Source organism: Lactuca saligna, chromosome 5 (genome assembly GCF_052625555.1).
Source record: "Lactuca saligna cultivar CGN05327 chromosome 5, ASM5262555v1, whole genome shotgun sequence".
Lineage (NCBI taxonomy): Eukaryota > Viridiplantae > Streptophyta > Magnoliopsida > Asterales > Asteraceae > Lactuca > Lactuca saligna.
Genome location: NC_136421.1, coordinates 199,117,302 through 199,138,489, shown reverse-complemented (window position 1 = coordinate 199,138,489; position 21,188 = coordinate 199,117,302). Strand labels below are relative to the sequence as shown.

The 21,188-nt window shown below is 36.7% G+C and overlaps 1 protein-coding gene across 1 annotated transcript; it reads left to right on the top strand.

Moving 5' to 3' along the window:
• Positions 1-17,623: 17,623 nt before the first annotated feature.
• On the top strand, positions 17,624-20,682 carry LOC144998454 (26S proteasome regulatory subunit 8 homolog A-like). The gene is made up of 9 exons (XM_078958213.1): positions 17,624-17,949; positions 18,766-18,863; positions 18,970-19,194; positions 19,327-19,389; positions 19,468-19,631; positions 19,715-19,871; positions 19,956-20,054; positions 20,128-20,238; positions 20,338-20,682. The coding sequence occupies exons 1-9, from the start codon at positions 17,748-17,750 to the stop codon at positions 20,476-20,478; spliced, it is 1,260 nt and encodes a 419-aa protein (XP_078814339.1). The 5' UTR covers positions 17,624-17,747; the 3' UTR covers positions 20,479-20,682.
• Positions 20,683-21,188: the final 506 nt, after the last annotated feature.

Below are 21,188 nucleotides of genomic sequence, written 5' to 3'. Positions count from 1 at the left end.
AAATGACTATAAGTTAATCCAAATACTTACAAAAATTAAAAAATTAAAATAAAAAAATTAAAATAAAAAAAAATAATAAAAAAAAAAAAAACCTTATTAACTTACATCTAGTCCAAGCATTTCTTAAAAACTTTTTTTTCATTATATAATCTAATAAACACTTTTATCAAAAATGTTTATCGAGTTAAATAACCTTAATAAATTGAAATTTTGACGGTATTTCAAATATCATTTCTAAAAACAACATGAAATCTCGATTTATCCATTTTTTAAATAAATTTGTTTCTTGTTATCCTTTAGTGGAATTTTGTTACAAAACATTCGGCTTGGATAATTTGTAACACTTGGTTTTTGGTTATTTCTTAAGTTGGGATTGAAAGGTTTTGAGCATTCTAACACTCCTAAGGTGCAACCCTATAAACCTTGGATCTATATTTTACTAACATACATGCAAATTTGATTTTCCAATGTTCTTAACCTAACTAGCTTGGCATGGGGAACTTTGAAACATAATAGCTAGTAGAAGAACATACTTTTTTGTTTCTTGGGTTCCTTGAGAACCTTGTGAGCCTAGCACATCAAATGTGATGCCTCAATTGTCTCACACAACACCACAACCCTTGGAATAACTTTGAGAGAAGTTCACTAACACTCAAAATCGACTAGCCCTCTTGTTCTTTTTCTTAGTGGCCGATTTTGCTAGCCATGGAGTGTGCTACATGTAGGGTTGCTCCATGTAAACCCTGATGTGCATGGCTTTTCATATTCCATGATCCATGGATTTATAACCTCCATGGACTACCCATGGAGCACCTTATAGGTTTTAACCAAATTCAATAAACCATGAATCATTAGCCCACTATACAAGAATGGATGATTTACACAATCAACCTCATATATTTGATTAGTCTCCTTTTGATTACTTAATTAATTCCAAATTAATTTTTGATCAATACTAATTAAATAATATTATTAATATGTTAGAACTTATAATATATTAATAAACCTTAAGTATCATTTCTCTCATTTAGTCTATCCAAGTGTTGCAATGTCATTCAACCCAAATTGACCTTGCTAACCGGGTCAAGTACATTCCAGAAATAGTTATGAACTTAGACACCTAATCCAACAGGGATTTTGGGTCGAAAGTTGATTATGAAAATGTTTGGGGCCTTAAGGAAGATAAATTTAGACCTGTTTGGGGGTGATAACGATAATTGTGAGATTTAACCCTTGAATTGTATTTTGAATCAAATTGTGGAAAGGGAAAAGTCATAGACCGAGTTTCTTTCATGAATTAAGAATTTTAGATCAAGAAGTTTTTAGTCTAAAATAACTATATAAGATTATAGGGCTCTCCAATACCTTTTCGTGCATATATAGAACACCAAAATCTGATTTAAATCGAAGAAGTTATGGCAGTTTGAAATTTATCTTGAATTTTGAATCATGGTAGTACATGGACATACTCTAGGTATGCAGAGTGTACTAGATTCTTAAGACGCGCATTTAGAATAGTACACTAGACTATTGTGAGTATAAAGATCCAATCTTGCTCTTTAGTTCTTTACATCTCTTCATTTGTGTTTTTTTGGCACTTTTGGTCCATTTTATGGGTTATCTTGGAGTTTAGTGGACTTCAACATCTTTTGATCAGTTTGGAATGGTTCTTGGACCACATGGACTATGAAAGTTATGATATTTTGCCTTCCTTTTTAGCTATGCAAGTTATCTTGGTACTTTAGGATATTTTAGTGTGCTAAAGTTTAGATCTTGAAAGATTGTGGCATTATTATGGATAAAATTGGTAACTTTATCCATTTAGCCATCTTGTTGATTCAGATATGAAAGTAGGAGACTTGGACTTAATATATTAAGTTGAGAAACATGCATTTTTGGGTCCTCCTGAGACTTAAAACCTAGATCTAAACTTATAGGGATGTCTTACCGGATAAAGTTGGAAACTTTATCCATTAAGACCTTCGAAATGACCAAATATGAGCTTTGGAGCTCTTAAAATCGAAAGAGGAATCATCGATTGATTTGGCATTTACTGCCCATGACGTGGCCAAGGAAGGTCACGACACGGAGGGATGTTGCTTGACAATTTTGATCGTTAACATAGACCATTGACTTTGACTTGAGTTGAATTTTGGTCAAACTCCTAGTTTTATAAAGAGGGCTAAGGGTTTATCTTGTGTAACATCATAGGTGGTGTGTAACATCATAGGTGGTGTATAACATCTGTATTTCCGACAATGAGAGCAGTGGTAGTGACAATCATCTGAGAGGTGAGTCTGTTCACTATACTCGTGGGTCGAAGGCACCAATGGCTACCTACTGGATTATCTTTTTAGGATTCTAGCTATCTTTGTGACTCTTGCATGTATTTGTATGTTTTATATGGGTTAGACCTGATTATATGGGACGGGCCCGATTATATATGTTTTGGGTTGGGCCCGATTATATAGGTTGAGACCGATTATGTTTGTTATAGGTTAGGCTCGATTATATAGGTTAGACCCGATTATGTATGATATAGGTTGGGCCCAAAGCAATGTATGTTGAGTTGGGCCCGTTTGTGTTTGATGTATGGTATTTTGGGAACTTACTAAGTTTTGTGCTTATGGTTTATGTTTAAAATGTTTTGAGATACTTCTAGTTTCAAAAAGGAATAGCCCAGTTTGATCGTATTATATCCCCTGGAGATTTATTCTGCATTGACTGTTTATGATTTTACTCTGATGTTTTAAGAATACTTTTATTCTGATCGTCTTCTGGGATAATGAATGAATGATTTTGAGTTATTTAAAATGAAATTTTTACTTGGTAACTTTGGGACATTTGTAACATTTCAAATTTCGAGGCCAAATAATTTCATCTTTAATTAAGAGATTCATAACATATTATACCAAAAATTACCAATGTCGGGTCATTCTGGGGTGTCGACTACCCTCCGGTCTATCTCAACTGGCAATAGGGACTATTTTACCCCTACCTTTATCATACAAAAACAAATATAATCATACGGTTAGGCATATCTGGGGTACTGACCTACCCTTCGGTCCTAACAATCGATTCAGGGAAAAACTACTCTCTGCTACTACCACTAATTCATACAGCACATCACATAAGCATGTCTCATAAGTGTATCACATAAGCATACCATGATAATCATCACAAATACAATTATCTATAAATTACTCTTGTTGGTGGGCCAACATTGTGGCCTTAGACCCACCCCTACTGGAAGGTAACTCACCTCGATGTCGTGTAGTGTTTGTACTATCGTCGATGTGAAAGTCGGCTCTCCATGACTCCTCAATACCTACATGACAACCCTTTTAAGTTATCAATTTGTACCCACAACCACTACAAGGGTCAACTTGGATCCAAGTCAAAGTCAACTCTTTGGTTGACCAGACTCGTCGAGTTGGTTCGCCAACTCGCAGAGTCTCTTCGTCCACATAATACTACAAACTCGTCCCCACTCGTCGAGTCTATCAAAACTTCGACGAGTTCACCTTCAACAACACTTCAGTCAATCTTCAACCGACTCATCGAGTTCTTCCTTGAACTCGTCGAGTTCATCTTCAGCATATGAATGCATCAAGTCTAAGACTGGCCGATTTGTATGAACAACTCGTCAATTTCATTTTCAAATATTGGAAGATTTCCTTGGACTCGTCGAGTTTTCTCGAACACTCTTCGAGTCCCATGATTCCCAGATCCCTTATGAGCCTAAACAACCGAGGGACCTTCCACACTATCATCTGATCCATCGACAGAAAGGATTTGGTGGTCATTACACCCCGACTCGCCAAGTCCCAAGAACGAATCACCGAGTTCATCCTTGATCATTACTATACAGTCGATTTAAATGGATCTTAACACATCAAAACCATAGATCTGGCCTCCTAATGTCCATTTTACATGTAAAGTTCCAATCTTGGTGCACATGCAATGGGTCTTTGGCTCAAAAAGCCATAAAAGATGTTCTACAAAGTACACAGGGCTCTCATGGCCATAGAGTTGGCACCTTTATGCCATGAGACCCCTCCAATGACCCAGATCAGAAGTCAAAACTCCATATAACCCTTCACAAATCCGAAAATGGCTTAGAAAGCCCTAAAGATACTCAAAATCCAATCCCTAAGGATGAATAAACACATGGAAGACCAAGACAGGGGCATTTTACCTTGAATGAGCTGGAAATGGAACAAAATCTATGGATCTCCAAGCCCCAACTCGAACTCTCAAGCTTCCTTCCTCTATTCAAGCTTCACAATCCAGCAAAATGGCCTTAGGACACTCACACAAGGCTAGGGTTTCGAGATAATGCTTTCTGTGACATCTCCATTTTCACGGCCAGAAAAGACCGATTTGTTTATGCTTTGTTTTATAAAATCAGAGTAATCTTTTAAAGAAAACGGTTGCGGAATTTGTTCCCAAAACAAGATATGATAATAAATTATCAAAACATTTCTCAAAGAGAATGTATTTTCATTTAATAATAAAACCTCGGGATGTCATGTTCCGATACAGACATATAAGCATAAACAGAACTTACATTCAATTACACTAAAGATTTACTTCTCCTTTAATCTCTCAGTGCAAAGCAGCTTCGTATCGATACATGTGATACAATTAAACTGAGTGTCAGGCTTGGGAGCCTGGTGAGCATATAGGGTTTTCAACCCACAATAATATAATTATTATATTCAATCATCAAACAATCAACCCAATTACCCATCCCCATTATCTTCTTTTAATCTTCCTTAAAGATATTATCCTAAGGGTCATCTCCTATATCATATTTACCGCTCATCTCCTTACATCTTATATCCTTATATACTTGTTCCTAAGAACTTTTCCTAAGGATCATCGCCTGTATCATATATACAATGCTAATTCGGGGATCACTCCCTCAATATATGTCTATTAAGGGTTAGGGTATCATCGCATGATTACACAGCCACAACATCACCTGGACTCGTAAATCATAATAAGGGTTAGACTATCATCGCATGAATACGCAGCCACAACATTGCCTGGACTCCTAATTCATAATAAGGGATAGACTATCATCGCATGAATACGTAGCCACAACATCGCCTGGACTCGTAATTCATCACCTATCTATCATCACCATTATATCCTCACCTTTCTCTTATCACATTCTTTCAACACACATCAACTATTTCATCTACCCATGTTCTACCCAACATATTTGTAGATATAAATTACATATACAACTTATTTAAAAACTCATATAAAACATTCATTCAGCATCTATCTCAAGTAAACAAACAATATATAAACACATAGCATGTATTTCATAGCAAATACTTCATATCTATGTGTAAGATGAAAGTGACTATACACTCACACATATAAAAAACTTTATATTATACACATAACACGTATTTCGTATAAAATACTTCATAATTATGCGTTAGAAGAAAGTAACTACACACTCACTTGATCAGAAGATGATCGGACAACACTACGGCTTGTAGAAGTAGTATTCTTTGGTAGATCTGGAAGATCTTCACAAAAACCGGACTTCTCGCAGACAGAGCTTAGGCTCGGGAATTGCACTTCTCAGGATCTTCGGAGCCTCGGGACTTGCTTCGTGGCTCGGGAATGATACCGGGGCTTCGGGATGATTCTTGCACGAAAAACGATGCAAAAACGCGAGAGAAAGGGAAGAAATGAGCATAGAACTCGGCTGCCCTCGACACCCTTTTTATAGGGGGCTGAAAACCCAAATTACGTTGGGCGGAATGTGGATCAGATCGCTGACTCCCCCCATCGATAATATCGGTTAATTTATAATTAAATTAAATATCGAAAATATTTAATAAACTTCAAAAATTCATATCTTCCTCATACGAACTCCGTTTTCGACATTCTTTATATCACCATGTAGGTGAGACTATGCTCTACAACTTTTGTTTAGACTCCATCGGCTAATTTTGACTTTATTTTTATTATTTATTTTTAGTAGGCCGGGACAGGAAAACTCCGTTATAGAATCATAACTTCTTCATCCGACGTCCGTTTTCGCCTATCCTTTTATCGTTTTACTACAATTAATGAGATATTTGATTCTAATTTAGATTGTTTCGAATAAAAACCGCTCGGTCTCAAATCGAGTATTCGGGATGCATACCGCTAAGTCGAAACTTCGAAAAATCATAACTTCCTCATACGAAGTCAGATTTGGGCGTTCTTTTTATGCACGCTCACGGTTTAACATATTCTACGACTTTCATTTAGATTTCTAAGGCTAAATATCGCTCTAACGTAAATTCACTTTTTACGCCGCACTGTGTCGTGCCAGTTCTGTCGCGAAACTTCAATAGGTCATAACTTCTTCATTATAACTTGGATTTCGACGTTCTTTATATGTACGGAATCCTTGTAACATATACTACAACTTAGTTAAGATTATTCATTATAAATAATCTTTCATCAACAATTCATTTTTGACGCCTATCGTCTCTAAATTGACTAGCCCTGATCTACGGGCGTTACACTTTCTGGGAGTAATAGGGACTGTGGAGGCTGAGATAAGTTGTTTAAATAGGGCACAAACCCTCAAAATTAGGGTTTCACCCAAACAACACCTACTCGGTGAGTCAGTCTCCCAACTCATCGAGTAGGTCATTTAAACTCCCCGCGAATCATGACTCTACTCGACGAGTTGGGCCATCAACTCATCGAGTCCCAGAGAAAAACATAAGAAATACTTGAAAGGAAGCATACCAGGGATTGGGTGTTACAACGCTACAAGTTGGTATCAGAGTCTTGGTTTGAAGGATTCAGACACACTTTCGGGTGTGTCATAACTCAAACTGAGGAATTAATAATCTTTTCTAAAGAAAAATGAGTTTTCTAAAAATATTTTTACAAGAAAAGGGATGTGATACGTGCAATCAGCCGAGCTCAAGCAAGTGATTCACAAAACACCCATATCAATATATTATGATTAGTATGCCTATTATGTGAATTGCATGCTATAGTAGGGCTAAGAATAGCTTCAATTCATATCCTAGAAATGTCTGATTTGTGTGATGCCTTATAGCCTAGGGGGATTAGATGCAATTATTACTCAAGATTAGTATTGGCTCGGTTAATTGCTAAGTGTAGCTTTATAAATTGTATACTATTAGGATCATATAGCCCTAGAATGATTGGTTTGGACTTATTTGTGGTTCCTTGTCTTTTTTTAGGCTTAGGATATAATCATTATTTGACAGTCTATGTGGTCCCATTTTGTATACAATTTGCATGCCTAAGGAAACCGACGATGTTGGTAGAAATTCCTTGCATCATAGAAGCAGGTTATTTGGAGGATGTCTTTTTATGTATTGTAGACTATAGAGTGTTACTTCCTGAATGTTGCTTACTTTGTGTTTTGTAGGATCCATACTGATTTGAGCTAACTATTAAAAGAATATGTTAAGTTAAATGTTGCAAAGGTTAAATAATGTAACATCCCGAGTTCAAGGGTGCAAAGTTCAGGGTTTAAAGTGAAAATGTGAATGATCAACTCAACGAGTCCATGGGTAGACTCGGCGAGTAGGGTCGCAATTCTGGTCGCGTGTCTAGTGGCCAACTCGGCGAGTCGGTGGTTAGACTCGGCGAGTTGGTGTTGTGTGGAGAAAACCCTGATCCTAGGGATTTGGCCCTATATAAAGAACATAATACCCTCTCCCTAGCCTCTTTGCTCTCCCTTGAAGTCCAGAAACCCTAATATTCGTTGTGAGAGAATTAGAGAACATTTGGATCTTTAAAGGAGTGTTTGTTGAAGAGATATTTGAAGATTAAGAAGCTTGGAGCAAGGGGCTTTTCAAGGTTTTGACTTATTCTTCTGTTGGAGCCTTTTTTTGAGGTAATGATTCGTTGCTTGAGCTGTTATCCATCTAGATCTATCATTTGTGGGATTTTTGGGTGTATATTTAGTGTTATCTTGAGTTTAGAGGTTAGATCTGAGGTTGCTACCTCAGATCTAGAATAGTGATGATCCAAAAGAACATAAAGTCCCTGTTCAAGAGCTGTTGATGAAGTCTTTTAGCCCCAAACCTTAGCCTAAGAGTGTATTATGCTTAGATCTCATTGGATTCACGTAAAGTTTGCCACTTTACGTGATAGATGGCTTATATAAGAGTAGATCTATGGATTGGAGACCCTGTATGGCTTGGAAAGACTCTATATGGGTTAAGAGCTAGTGGTACTCGGCGAGTCACATGGGTGTACTCGGCGAGTTGCATGAAGATAGGAAGAAACTCGGCGAGTTGGAAGAACAACTCGGCGAGTTGGTTGAAGATAGCCTTGGACTCGGCGAGTCTGGTCTTGAGGTCCTAACCTTTTCTGGTTAAGTTGAGAATCGGTGAGTCAAGGGATGACTCAGTGAGTTGAGTATGGTTTGACTCAGAGTTGTGGGACTCAGCGAGTCTTGGGGCAACTCGGCGAGTTGGGTCGTGTTATGGGAGTTTCAGAGCATGGGGACTCAACGAGTCAGTGGGTTGACTCGGTGAGTAGAGTCAGTCAGGAGGGTTGGCTTTGACTGAGGACTTTGACTTTGACCAAGATTTGACCAATTGACTTCCAGGGGTATTTTGGTTGTTATTGGTATTTATTGGTTTCGATGATTCAGTGGTGGAGTACGTGACGGGGGTCGGAGCAACGTGATCTTGTTCTTCAGTCGGCAGTAGCAGGTGAGTCTTCTCACTATACTTTACCTAGAGTGGTAATAGAGTTATGTGATAGAGTTATTGTATGGTATCTTTGCTATGTGTGGCACTACATTATTTCTATGTGATTTATGTTATGTGTATATCAGAGTTAGGACCGGAAGGTCCACAGAGCTAGGACCAGAGGATCTACAGAGTTAGGTTTAGAGTTATGTTCCAGTGTAATTGTATGCTATTTTTTATGAGATTTATTGTGATATGTGATATGCATGATTCTGAGTTATTAGAGTTAGGACCTTTGGGTCCATATAGTTAGGACCAGAGGGTCCACAGAGAGTTGGGACTGGAGGGTCCCACTGAGATACATAGACCAGAGGGTCAACAAAGTTATAGCCTTGAGTGGCTAATATGTGTTAGAGTGGAATTTTGGGGAACTCACTAAGCTTCGTGCTTACAGTGTTTTGTGTTATGTGTTTCAGGTTTCTCAGGTTCACGGGACGACACCGGCTCGATCGTACACACCGAGGGAAGCGTTTGTTTGAGGATCTTGGTTTATTAATTGATTGAACAAAAGAGTTGTGTATTGTAAATTAAACAAATGGGATTTTTATGAAGAGCTTTAAAGAGATAAACTATTTTAATTTTAAAAAAAAAATTGTTTGAAAAATTATGGTGTTACAAATAATTTTAGAATGATTGATTTGTCCCTATAGCACAACTCTCATTTAAGTCTAACCTTTGTAGGGTTGGGTATTTTATTCGAAAGATTATTTAAGTTTTATTGCATGTAATTGTATTCATGAAGTAGTTAGCTAATATTAGTATGGGTTCTTCAACAGCTGGTGACGAGGGGAGGCAGGAATCCTATGAGAGCCTATGAAGTGCCTTAGAGGAATTGGTGCATTGTTAAGTTGTGTGTATTCGTTTGATAATGGGTATATGTGGTTGGGTCGGACGATAGTGGACATGAGTAGTTACTTAGAGGATTCGAAACAATTCTTGAGGAAAGTATCGATATGTGTGGACGATAGTATTAGGCCCATACTACTAAAAACACAGGATTCGTACTCAAATCGAGGAATTTTTTGGGGATTCTAAGGAGCTAATTGAGGGTAGATTGTATGTTTTGGTACAATTATTCATTGCAAATTGTTCCCATCTTATTCAGTTTATCGGTTATGGTTGTTCATGCTGAGGATGGGTATGGTGAATGCTTGGGTCTTAGTGGCCTTGTCAGTTTGGGTTTAAATTGTGCAGACCTAAGTGAGTTAGTTAATTTTAAGGTCTTTAGGGCCTTACTCGAGATAGTGAAGTTGAGTCGCAGGACTCAAGAAGGAAGCAATTGAGATGATTGTCCCAAGGATTGCAGGCGGAGGTTAAATGATTGGTAGATAGATTGGGATCTCACTATCTATGATAGGGGTTATGTTACTATAGCTTTCCGTACCCGGAGGAAAGAGAGAGTAGACATGAGATTTTTAGAGTTGGGAGGTAGACCTTGAATGGGGATAGATAGTTACAGTTTTTGGCATCAAGTATGGCAATGTGGGAATGCACAAGTGTATTCTTGTGGTATGGTTACCTTGAGACGAGATCAAGGGTCTACTTTCTTTCAATATAGTCATATCATGTGCTAGTTGATTGTTTCAGGTGAGCATGGAAGTGAATCGGGAACGATAACTTTTTTTGTCTTTGATGTATCCTGACTATGAGAGTGATGCATCTCATATTTATGAAGGATTCATGCGATGAACTGATGGTTGGCTATTTGTAAATGAGGTGTGGTGGTCCATTTTTCTAAACAGAGAATCGGTGCTATGAATGGATTGTCAGAATTATTACTTGTGCATCCACATGGAATTCTTGATGTTAGAGGCAGTTATGATTGGGAAGTTTCCGAGGTCTCCTTTTGAGATTCAAAATCTTTGTGTTATACATCAGAGTGTCCCCAATAAAACGCCACAGAGTGCATGCTGCGCCATCATGCTAGGCTCTTTCCCTTAGATCCTGTAGTACCTGAAACAACCAACAACTTGTAAGCTAATGCTTAGTGAGTTCCCCATAACATACCTCACACAGTCCACATAATCATATAAACTATATCAACCACACAATCCATGCATACAAACATATATGAATGCCATGGGCTCCCCCTAGGGTCTTACACCTATGTGCCATGGGCACCCCCATGGTCTTACTTTAAATGCCACGGGCACCCCCAAATAGTCTTATAACCAAGTGCCATGGGCACCCCTCATGGTTTTTACCTAGAATGCCATGGGCACCCCCACATGGTCTTATAACCAAGCGCTATGGGCACCCCCATGGTCTTTACCTAGAATGCCATGGGCACCCCCATATGGTCTTATAACCAAGTGTCATGGGCACCCCCATGATCTTTACCTGGAATGCCATGGGCGCCTCCACATGGTCTGACATCTAAGCACCACGGGCTCCCCCGAGGTCTTCCATGCAAGTATCACAATACAACTAGCATATCAAATACTATATACTCAACTAGCATACCACATAAGACATAGTGGGCTATTTTTGGTGCCTTCGACCCATTGGTATGGTGAGGAGACTCAACTCAAATGTGAATTGTAGCTGAGTAGGTCCAAACTCCGAGTATCAGCTTTGCCACCTCCCTAATCATAAACAACTCCTTAGATACAACTAAACCCTTCAAACCCTTAGAAGTCAATCCTAGTCAAAGTCAAAGTCAACGCTTCGAGTTGACCTAACTCGTCGAGTCCACCCCAAATTCAAAATTGTGATATCACAACCCAACTCGTCGAGTTTTACTATAACTTGTTGAGTTTCTCCATTTTCCAACAGAATTAGGGCAACCCCAAACCAACTCATCGAGTTCCCCTGTGAACTTGTCGAGTTCTTTAGTCTGTCAACCCACTTAATGACTTAAGCCTTTTTTCTTGAATCTAAAGGTTCCAAACTTCAGATCCCCATCCGTAGAGATGTCTAGAAGGGTAAAGTTTCCAGCTTTACCCTTAAGGTTCACCCAATAAGCTCTAAACCCCAAACCCTAGTTCCTTTAAGGAAGGTCTTCCATGCAAGTAGAGTTTATGACTTTATACCTCAAAGATGTATCCCTTGATGTAGAGTTTATGGATCCAAGTTCACTCCTCCAAGATTGATACCTCTCTCTTCAATACCTCCTTCAAAGATCTCAAATAATCACTCAAATACTCACAAAACTCAATGAACAAGAGGGGGAGGCGATTCTAGGGTTTTCTCTGGGCAAGGAGGCTATTAAGGAGGCCAACCCTAGAGATTAAGTCCTTTAAATAGGGTACCATGCCCGAAAATTAGGGTTTTCATCCCTAGCGTCAACTCGTTGAGTTGAGGCTCCCTAACTCGTCAATTTGGGTGCTTAATATGTGCGTCCAAATAGATTCCTACACGACGAGTTGGAGCTCCCCAACTCGTCGAGTTCAAGTCCAAACCCTAAAATGCTGAAAATTGAATAATATCAGAAGCATTACATCCGAGTGGTTTCTTGAGTTTTCTTTATAAGATGCCTTGATTTCGAAGTGGTTATAGGAAGCTTATGAAATATTTTGGCGTTGTTTTCAGATATCCTAATTGAGACAGATTTCGAGGATGAAATTCAGTTTAAGTGGGGGAGAGTTGTAACATCATGTTTCGAATAGTTCCTTATTTTGGGGTTGTGGATAATAAATGTATCAATTAAAGGCTTTGCGCTTCAATGAAATAAGGTTTAAACCATATTTGATGTTGATAATATTGGTTATGTGATCTAAGCCTGTGGGTTGTGTTTTGGAGTCAAATGGTAAAATGGGTAAAATGATTTTCCGCACTTCTTTCATGAATTAAGGACTTTAGTTTGGTGTGTTTTAAATCAAAAGTAATTAGATAGAGTTGTGGGGCTCATCAATACCTTTTCGTGTAATTAAATATCGCCAAAAACATAGTTGAAATGAAGAAGTTATGACTGATTGAAGTTAGAATGGATTTGGGTGAAAAAATGTTGCCATGGAGTGAAGATTAGAGCTTGCAACACGGTAGTCCATGGAACGGAGAAACGTGGCCATGGAATGGTAATCTGTCATGCCCAAGCCCATGATTTTAGTGATTTCAAAGTATATAAGTATAAGGTTCCGTATTTTTGGGCATTTAGTAGCCTCTATCATATCTAGAACCCATTGGGAGAAACCTTAGCCTCCATATTCAAGAATTGAGATTCTTCCCTTTACTCTCTCATATTTTGGATGCTTTTTATGATATTTTTTATGAAGCTTATTTTGGTTTCAAGGAATGTGCTTCAAACTTGGATCCATCAAAGACATTGCATTTTTGGACTATTGTAAGTATAAAGTTCCAATCTTGCTCTTTAGTTCTTTAGATCTCTTCATTTTTGGTTTTTGGCACTTTTGGTCCATTTTATGAGTGATCTTGGGGTTGAGTAGAGTCCAACATCTTTTAATCAGTTTAGAATGCTTCTTAAACCTCATGGACTAGGAAAGTTATGATATTTTGCCTTCACTTTTAGCCACACAAGTTATCTTGGTCCTTTAGGCCATTTTGGTGTGTTAAAGTTTAGATTTTGAAAAATTGTGGCATTATTATGGATAAAGTGGAAAACTTTATCCATCTAAACATTTTATTGATTCATATATGAAAGTGGGAGACTTGGACTTAATGGATTAAGTTGATAAAGATGCATTTTAGGTCTTTTTGAGACTTAAAGACTAGATCTACACTTATAGGAATGTCTTAAGGGATAAAGTTGGAAACTTTATCCATTAAGACATTGGAAAAGACTAGATCTGAGCTTTGGAGCTCTTAAAATCGAAAGAAAATGGATTAAGCTCTTTGGAGCTATTTAAACCACTCCCCATAACGTGGCCTTAGGCTGTCACGACATGACGATTGGGGAATTATCGACTGTTTTGGCATTTAGTGCCCACAACTTGGACAAGGAAGGCAACAACGTGGAGGGCTCCTGATTGACAATTTTGACTGTTGACCTGGACCATTGAATTTGACTTGAGTTGAGTTTTGGAAACAGGGCTAAGAGTTTACATTGTGTGACATTATAGGTGGTGTATAACATTTGTACTTCTGGAAGTAAGAGTAATAACATTGGTTATATCTGAGAGGTGAGTCTCTTCACTATACTCGTGGTTCGAAGACACCAATGCTGACCTACTGGATTATGTTTGTAGGATGCTAGTTGTCTTTGTGACTCTTGCATGTGTTTGTATGTTTTATATAGGTTGGGGCCTATTATGTATGTTATGGGCTAAGCCTGATTATGTATGTTATGGGTTAGACACGATTATATGGGTTAGACACGATTATATGGGTTAGGCCCAATTATGTATGATATGGGTTGGGCCCTAATTGCATGGGATGGGCCCGAAGCAATGTATGTTGGGATGGACCCGTTTCATGTTTGATGTAAGGTATTTTGGGGAACTCACTAAACTTTGTACTTACAATTTATGTTTTAAATGTTTTCAGGTACTTCTGGTTTCAAAAGGAAGGTCTGACTTGATCGCACTGCATCCCCTAGAGATTTATTCCGCATTGACTGTTTATGATTTTACTCTGATGTTTTGAGACATTTATTCTGATCATCTTTTGGGATAATGAATGAACGGTTTTGACTTATTTAAAATGAAAATTTTACTCGGTGATTTTGGGACGTCACACATTTATTGCATAGTGCATCCCTTCTATATTGATCAAAAATTGTATATGAGTTTAAAAAGGAAGCCTTGCTTTTAATACAAACCATTCTAAAACATGTGCTCTTTTCTTAGTCATCATCCATGAACATCACAATACCCCATTAACTCGACACCCTCTTAAAATCATTTAAAGTCCACACACAAATAAAATAGTATATTGGAAACTTAATATACAAGATGGGCGGTTAAAGAAAGAGCAAACGAACAAAGTCTTATTACTGTTTTTACTCACTTAAATTTAACCAAACAAACAAATGACACAAACAAATAAATATACAATTTTTCTTATACGTGTTCATTCATTTGTGTTCATTAATATGTTAAACGATCGTAAGAGAATGAAAATAACCAAATGAATATATTAACATAAATAAATATTATCAAGTACCATAAAACTTGATCGTGAACACTTCTAGTATGTTCATCATTTAACAGTGACACTATTGAAATTTTTATCAAATCTAAAAATGGTAAAACTTGCACGTCCTGCTTAGAATATATTACTTGTTGTATAATCCTATATATAATATAATATAATAACCAATAGCATATACAAACAAAAACAAACAAATGTAATTATTGTGTCCCATCCTTTAACTAAATGAGTACAAAATCTCATCAATTTTACTTTATTTATTAAATAAAGACAAAATTGCAAAAATGGTCCCTGTGGTATGTCAAAACTAGCATGTTTGGGCCAAAACGGTTTTGGCTAGCATCAATGGTCCAAAAGTTTCATTTTCTTGCAAGTTTGGTCCAATTTAGTTTGATTTTTTTTGGAAAGACGATTTTGCCCTTATTATTTAATTTTTCATTTTTGTTTTATTACCAACAATTAAAAATAATTAAAAATAAAACAAAATTAAATTAAATACCCCTCTCTCTCTCTCTCTCTCTCTCTTTCTCTCGTTTCTTTCTTACTACTATCCAAAGAAGAAGAACGAGTGGTTGTCACCGGCCTAGGCCGCCCCTTCGCCTCCCTCCGGTCAGGTAGCACCACCCCAAACACCCGATTTGATTGTTGCTACCGTCCCTTTGAACCTAGACAGATGCCAACGAGAGAAAGGAGATCGAGATATGAAGTTTGGGTTTCTTGACGATTAGGGTTTCTTGGTGGCTAGGGTTTTCAGATGGAGGGTTTCGCGACTGGAAATCGAGGGGAAGACACCTCGAATCAATTTTCCTCGGCTGTTAAGACTCCGACGAGGTGGTTGTCATCGATCAAGGGGGTCATCGATCTAGGTTACATCTCCACACCACCGTCGGATCCTCTAACTACAGACTGAACATATCTGAAGGCGACGAGCATGGTGATGGGGTGTAGCAGTGACGAGAAGAACAAGAGAGAGGGACATGATTGACATTTGATTCAAACAACGATCCAGAGAAGAACATGAGAGAGGGACATGATTGGCATTTGATTCAATAATTGGAAAGGGCGCAAAAATTTCTAGGTTGTAAATCGTAACCCCTTTCATCAGTAAATCGTAATCTCTTTAACCTGTACTGATTTAGGGTATACGGTGTCTGCGATTCAGGGAGGGGGATAAAAAGGGTGCAGTTTACCTTCATCTTTATGTTTATTGAGTTGTTTGTGTGCTTATGGGTTTGAGTTGGGCAATTCATAGAAGAAATTGATTCCGATGGTGGTGATGGCAGTTCATCAAAAATCGATTTCTTAGTTCGTGAATATGATGTTCTTGTTCTTGAACTCAGGAAAAACCGAGTGTTCTTGAGATTCATATGCATATATGAGTGTGTATGTGTTTAGTCTATTCGACTTCATACAATGAATTGAACAAAATTGATAAAAGTTAGGGTTCTATATTTTACAAATCCACTACCAGATCTGTATTAATTTTGTTTGTAGAGAGAGAGAGAGAGAGAAAGAGAGAAAGAGAGAGAGAGAGATAGAGAGAGAGAGAGAGAGGAAGAGAGAGAGAGAAAGGGAGAGAGGGAGAGAGAGAGAGAGTATTTTATTTTTGTTTTATTTTTAATTGATTTTTAATTACTGATAATAAAATAAAATGGAAAATTAAAATATAAGGGCAAATCTGTCATTATAAAAAAGTTCATAGGAAATTGGACCAAACTCGCAACAAAACGAAACTATCGGACTATCCTTGCAAGCCAAACCCATTTTGGACCAAAGGTGCTAGTTTTGGCATACCACATGGACCATTCTTGCAATTTTGTCTTAAATAAACGAGTGTATAAGTTTCCATCAAATGGTACACAAAAACCGTAAATGTCCGGTTTGTTTATAACCATAGAAACAAATACAAATGTTTGGATTTTCACATACATGGCGTGTCATGATGGCAAGATGCAACTCCAACATCGTTAAAAGTCCTAGGGCTGAAAAATATATACCATGAAAAACTAACAAATATGTTACCATCCGAACCAAAAATATTGATAAACCAATATGTTTGGTAGTTAAAATGTGTTGGGTGGTACTATCATACCAATTGAATAAAAATATGATACAATAGTGATATAAAGTTTTTAATACTACACTAATACCATATATATATATATATATATATATATATATATATATATATATATATATATATATATATATACACACACACACACAAATCCGCGCACGCGTATGCTTGGTGTTTAAGATTTTAAGAGCTTTGATATTAGCATTTACCGTATTAACATAATTAAAAATTTAAACTTATGTTGGTGTGTCCAATTTCCTTCACTTTTTTAACTTTAAAATTCATGGTATCACATAATAAAATACTTTTGGATAAATTTTCAATTACAAAAATTACAAAACTTTTATTCACAAAAATCTCATTCACGTTTCACAATGCTCAAGAACATAAAAATTCCGTATTCACAAAACCCCCTTAATACATGTTGGTATATACCTTTACCAACATATATCAATCGAACCTATTGGTAGCCAAATAAGTATAGTTATACTTTGATATAATAGTGATAGGAAAATTTTTATAACTATAATTGGTAAGGTATATGATTTAGAAGAAAAATGATTATTACTATAACTTTTTGTTAACTTTTTTGTGTTGGTTATTTTTATGACAATTATATAAAATAATAGAACAAAAGAAAAAGAAAAGTAAAAAAAAAGGGTGTAAATGGTAAATTGCAAACGTTTGAGGACCCAAAATGCCATGTTTCATCAATTAAAATGAAACGAGAAGCCTATAGAAAAGAGGCAGCAAACCCTTTTCGTGATCAACACTCTTCTGTACACCGACTACTGAAATCAAATCGCCATTGAAACAAAAATCTGCAAGCTCACGAATTCTCCATCGGATAGACACGAATGGCGACAGCGGATATAGCGATGAAACCCGCGGATGCAGGGGAGAAAGACGAGGGTTGTTCGTCGAGGCACGCGGTGAAACCAGGAGAAGGTCTGAGGCAGTATTACTTGCAGCATATCCATGATGCTCAGCTCCAGGTTCGCCAGAAGAGTCATAATCTCAATCGCCTTGAGGCTCAGCGTAATGAGCTAAATTCTCGAGGTAAATTTCAAAATGCCTAAATTGAAATTGCTTGAAACCCTAGATTTGTGTACTTTAAAATTTTGTTTGATGTTACTTCTGTGGGTAGGTATGTGGGTTGTGCGTGGACTAAGGAGGATTTATGTTTTTAGTGAATTAATGTTATTGTGCTGTAAGTTTTGATCATGTCGGATTTGATTGTGAGTAGTTGAATGTGTATCCCTTAGGCTACATGATATCAATTCCCTTACTGTTCTCCGTAATCAAGTTCTTAGTGAGAAATACAAAATTACAAATACCACAATCAAATGTTTTTATGTTTCTTATATCTTTATGGTCTCTTGGCTTACATTCCTTCAATACTTCCTTCACTTTCAGTACTCACTATGTAATATCATCAAAAAACAATCAAGTTTCTTTACAATCCTCTTCCTGTTAACATTCGGAAACTTGTCAAAATAAACATGTCGTTTCCTAGTTTCAATCATTAATATGACATAATAGGCTCTCATTCTTCATAGCTTGGATCCACGTTTTTTTCTTCTTTTCCTATCATAACCAACTTGTATACATCTCCTGCATTCCTCTTCTTGTTCCTAGCGTTTTACATAGCACCATACTTTGTATCCCTCTGGTTTCTTTTGCTTTCTGATCATCCATTCTTGTAGTGCCCAAAACAAAAAAAAGATTTGGTTGAAGTCCATACAGTGATGGGTTTTGGTCAATTGGGCTAAAGTTTGAGTTCTTATTCTGATGCTTGATATATCTTTGCATGACACTCTACACTTTTTAATATATGACTATTCTTTAATCTTATCTTCAATGCAAAACATACAGTAAGGATGCTTAAGGAAGAGTTACAGCTACTTCAAGAGCCTGGATCTTATGTTGGTGAAGTTGTCAAAGTAATGGGAAAATCAAAAGTTCTAGTGAAGGTCTGTGCATCTATTTATTTTTATACAAATGTTACTTTCAGACCAAAAATTTGTATATTTATAATAACGGTGTTATATACCTCTTACCTCTATATGTTAATTTCAGGTGCACCCAGAGGGCAAATATGTGGTTGATATTGATAAAAGCATTGACATTACTAAGATCACACCTTCAACCAGGGTTGCCCTTCGAAATGACAGTTATGTCCTTCATTTGGTTTTACCAAGTAAAGTAGATCCTCTAGTCAACCTTATGAAAGTTGAGAAAGTTCCTGATTCTACATATGACATGATTGGTGGCCTTGATCAACAAATTAAAGAGATTAAAGAGGTTCCCCATATTCCCTTTTAAGTTTTAACCATTTAATCTTTAAAATCTTATGTTTTGGTATTATTATTATTATACACCATTATTTAAATCCATAGTGTTGGTTAGTTTTTCATTATTTAATACATTTTTCAGGTTATTGAACTTCCAATCAAACATCCAGAGTTATTTGAAAGCTTGGGTATTGCTCAACCAAAGGTAATACAAAACTAATTATAATATCTTGCATTTATCTCCTAAAATTATGAAACTGACACCTGTCCTTTTTTTTTTCAGGGAGTTCTGTTATATGGTCCACCTGGCACTGGAAAAACATTGTTGGCAAGAGCTGTTGCTCATCATACTGACTGTACTTTCATTAGGGTTTCTGGTTCTGAATTAGTACAGAAATACATTGGAGAAGGTTCCAGAATGGTTAGAGAGCTTTTCGTTATGGCCAGGTTTGCACCTTCGAGTTTCGTCTCTTGACATTTTCAGTCCTCCAAGTTTTTCACTTGAACCAATTCCATCCTTCTATCTACAGGGAACATGCTCCTTCGATTATATTCATGGATGAAATTGACAGTATTGGATCTGCTCGAATGGAATCTGGAAGTGGAAATGGTGATAGTGAAGTCCAAAGAACAATGCTTGAGCTTCTCAATCAGTTGGATGGATTCGAAGCATCAAACAAGATCAAAGTAAATTTTTTCAGTTTAATATTTAAAAAAAAAAAAGACGATATTGCCCTTATGAATGAGTCTGTTTGTGATATTTGTTTACAGGTTTTGATGGCTACAAACCGGATTGATATCCTTGATCAGGCTCTTCTTAGGCCTGGTAGAATTGATAGAAAGATTGAATTCCCAAATCCAAATGAAGATGTAAGTATTTATTTTGTTTTAATCAGTTTGTTTAGAATATTTTATTTAAATTATAATTTTTTTTTAATAATAGTCGAGAGGTGATATCTTGAAAATTCATTCAAGAAAGATGAATTTAATGCGTGGGATTGATCTGAAAAAGATTGCTGAGAAGATGAATGGTGCTTCGGGTGCTGAACTTAAGGTAAAGTTGTAATTGACAAATATTATAAATTTAGAAATATATATATTTTTTTGGTATGGAATCAGAGCTGTAAATGTAATGACCATTTTACCCTTACAGGCGGTTTGCACAGAGGCAGGGATGTTTGCATTGAGGGAAAGGAGAGTGCATGTGACACAAGAAGATTTTGAGATGGCAGTGGCTAAAGTTATGAAGAAGGAAACTGAGAAAAACATGTCACTTCGAAAGCTCTGGAAGTAAAAAATTGTTACTGTGGTGAAAAGTGAAATTTGGACCAATCATAATAGTACACTACCTAATTATCTCCTCCAAAACCCTTTAGCCATTTGTGTTACCGAATTTCCTTACCTTTTATGCTTTGAAATTTGATGCTTTTCTGCAATGTAATACGATGTATCATTTATTTTTACCTAAGTGGTAGTGTTTGCTCTCGAACATTTTTAATTTTGAATGTGTTATTGACATTTTTTGTTTTTATATAATTATTCAAATGATGGGGACAAACTTCTCATAGGTTAGTTGATGATGTCGTGGGTTGCTGAAAGAACTTGAAATAAAAAATTATTGGGAAAATAACACAAATGCCCTACGAACTTTCTAGGGTTGGTCTATTTAGTCCCTAAACTGTTTTTGTGGTTTTATGAACGAAGTCATATTTGTCGGGTCGATTACGTCCTTTTGCAGAAAATGATGGGTAACCCGGTTACCCTTTTGCCGTGTACACATTGTTTGACCAGTTTTCTTTTAAACCACGTAAACCTCTCCATTCACATCCATCTGGGTCTCCTTATGGTGCACATCTCCTTTTTTATCCTTTCCGAATCTGATGCACATCTACTTTTTGTTGGAGTCAATAAACTCTTAAAAATCTTATAATCAAATCGACAAAAGTAATTTAGCCATATGATAAATGAATTGCAAGAGCAAAAGAATCTTTGTGGATAATATTG

Coding starts and splice junctions, on each gene's coding strand:
- LOC144998454 (XM_078958213.1), top strand. CDS start 17,748: ATGGCGACAGCGGATATAGCGATGAAACCCGCGGATGCAGGGGAGAAA. Junction 19,390..19,467: donor TGGGTATTGCTCAACCAAAG/GTAATACAAAAC, acceptor TTTTTTTTTCAG/GGAGTTCTGTTATATGGTCC. Junction 20,239..20,337: donor CTTCGGGTGCTGAACTTAAG/GTAAAGTTGTAA, acceptor TTACCCTTACAG/GCGGTTTGCACAGAGGCAGG.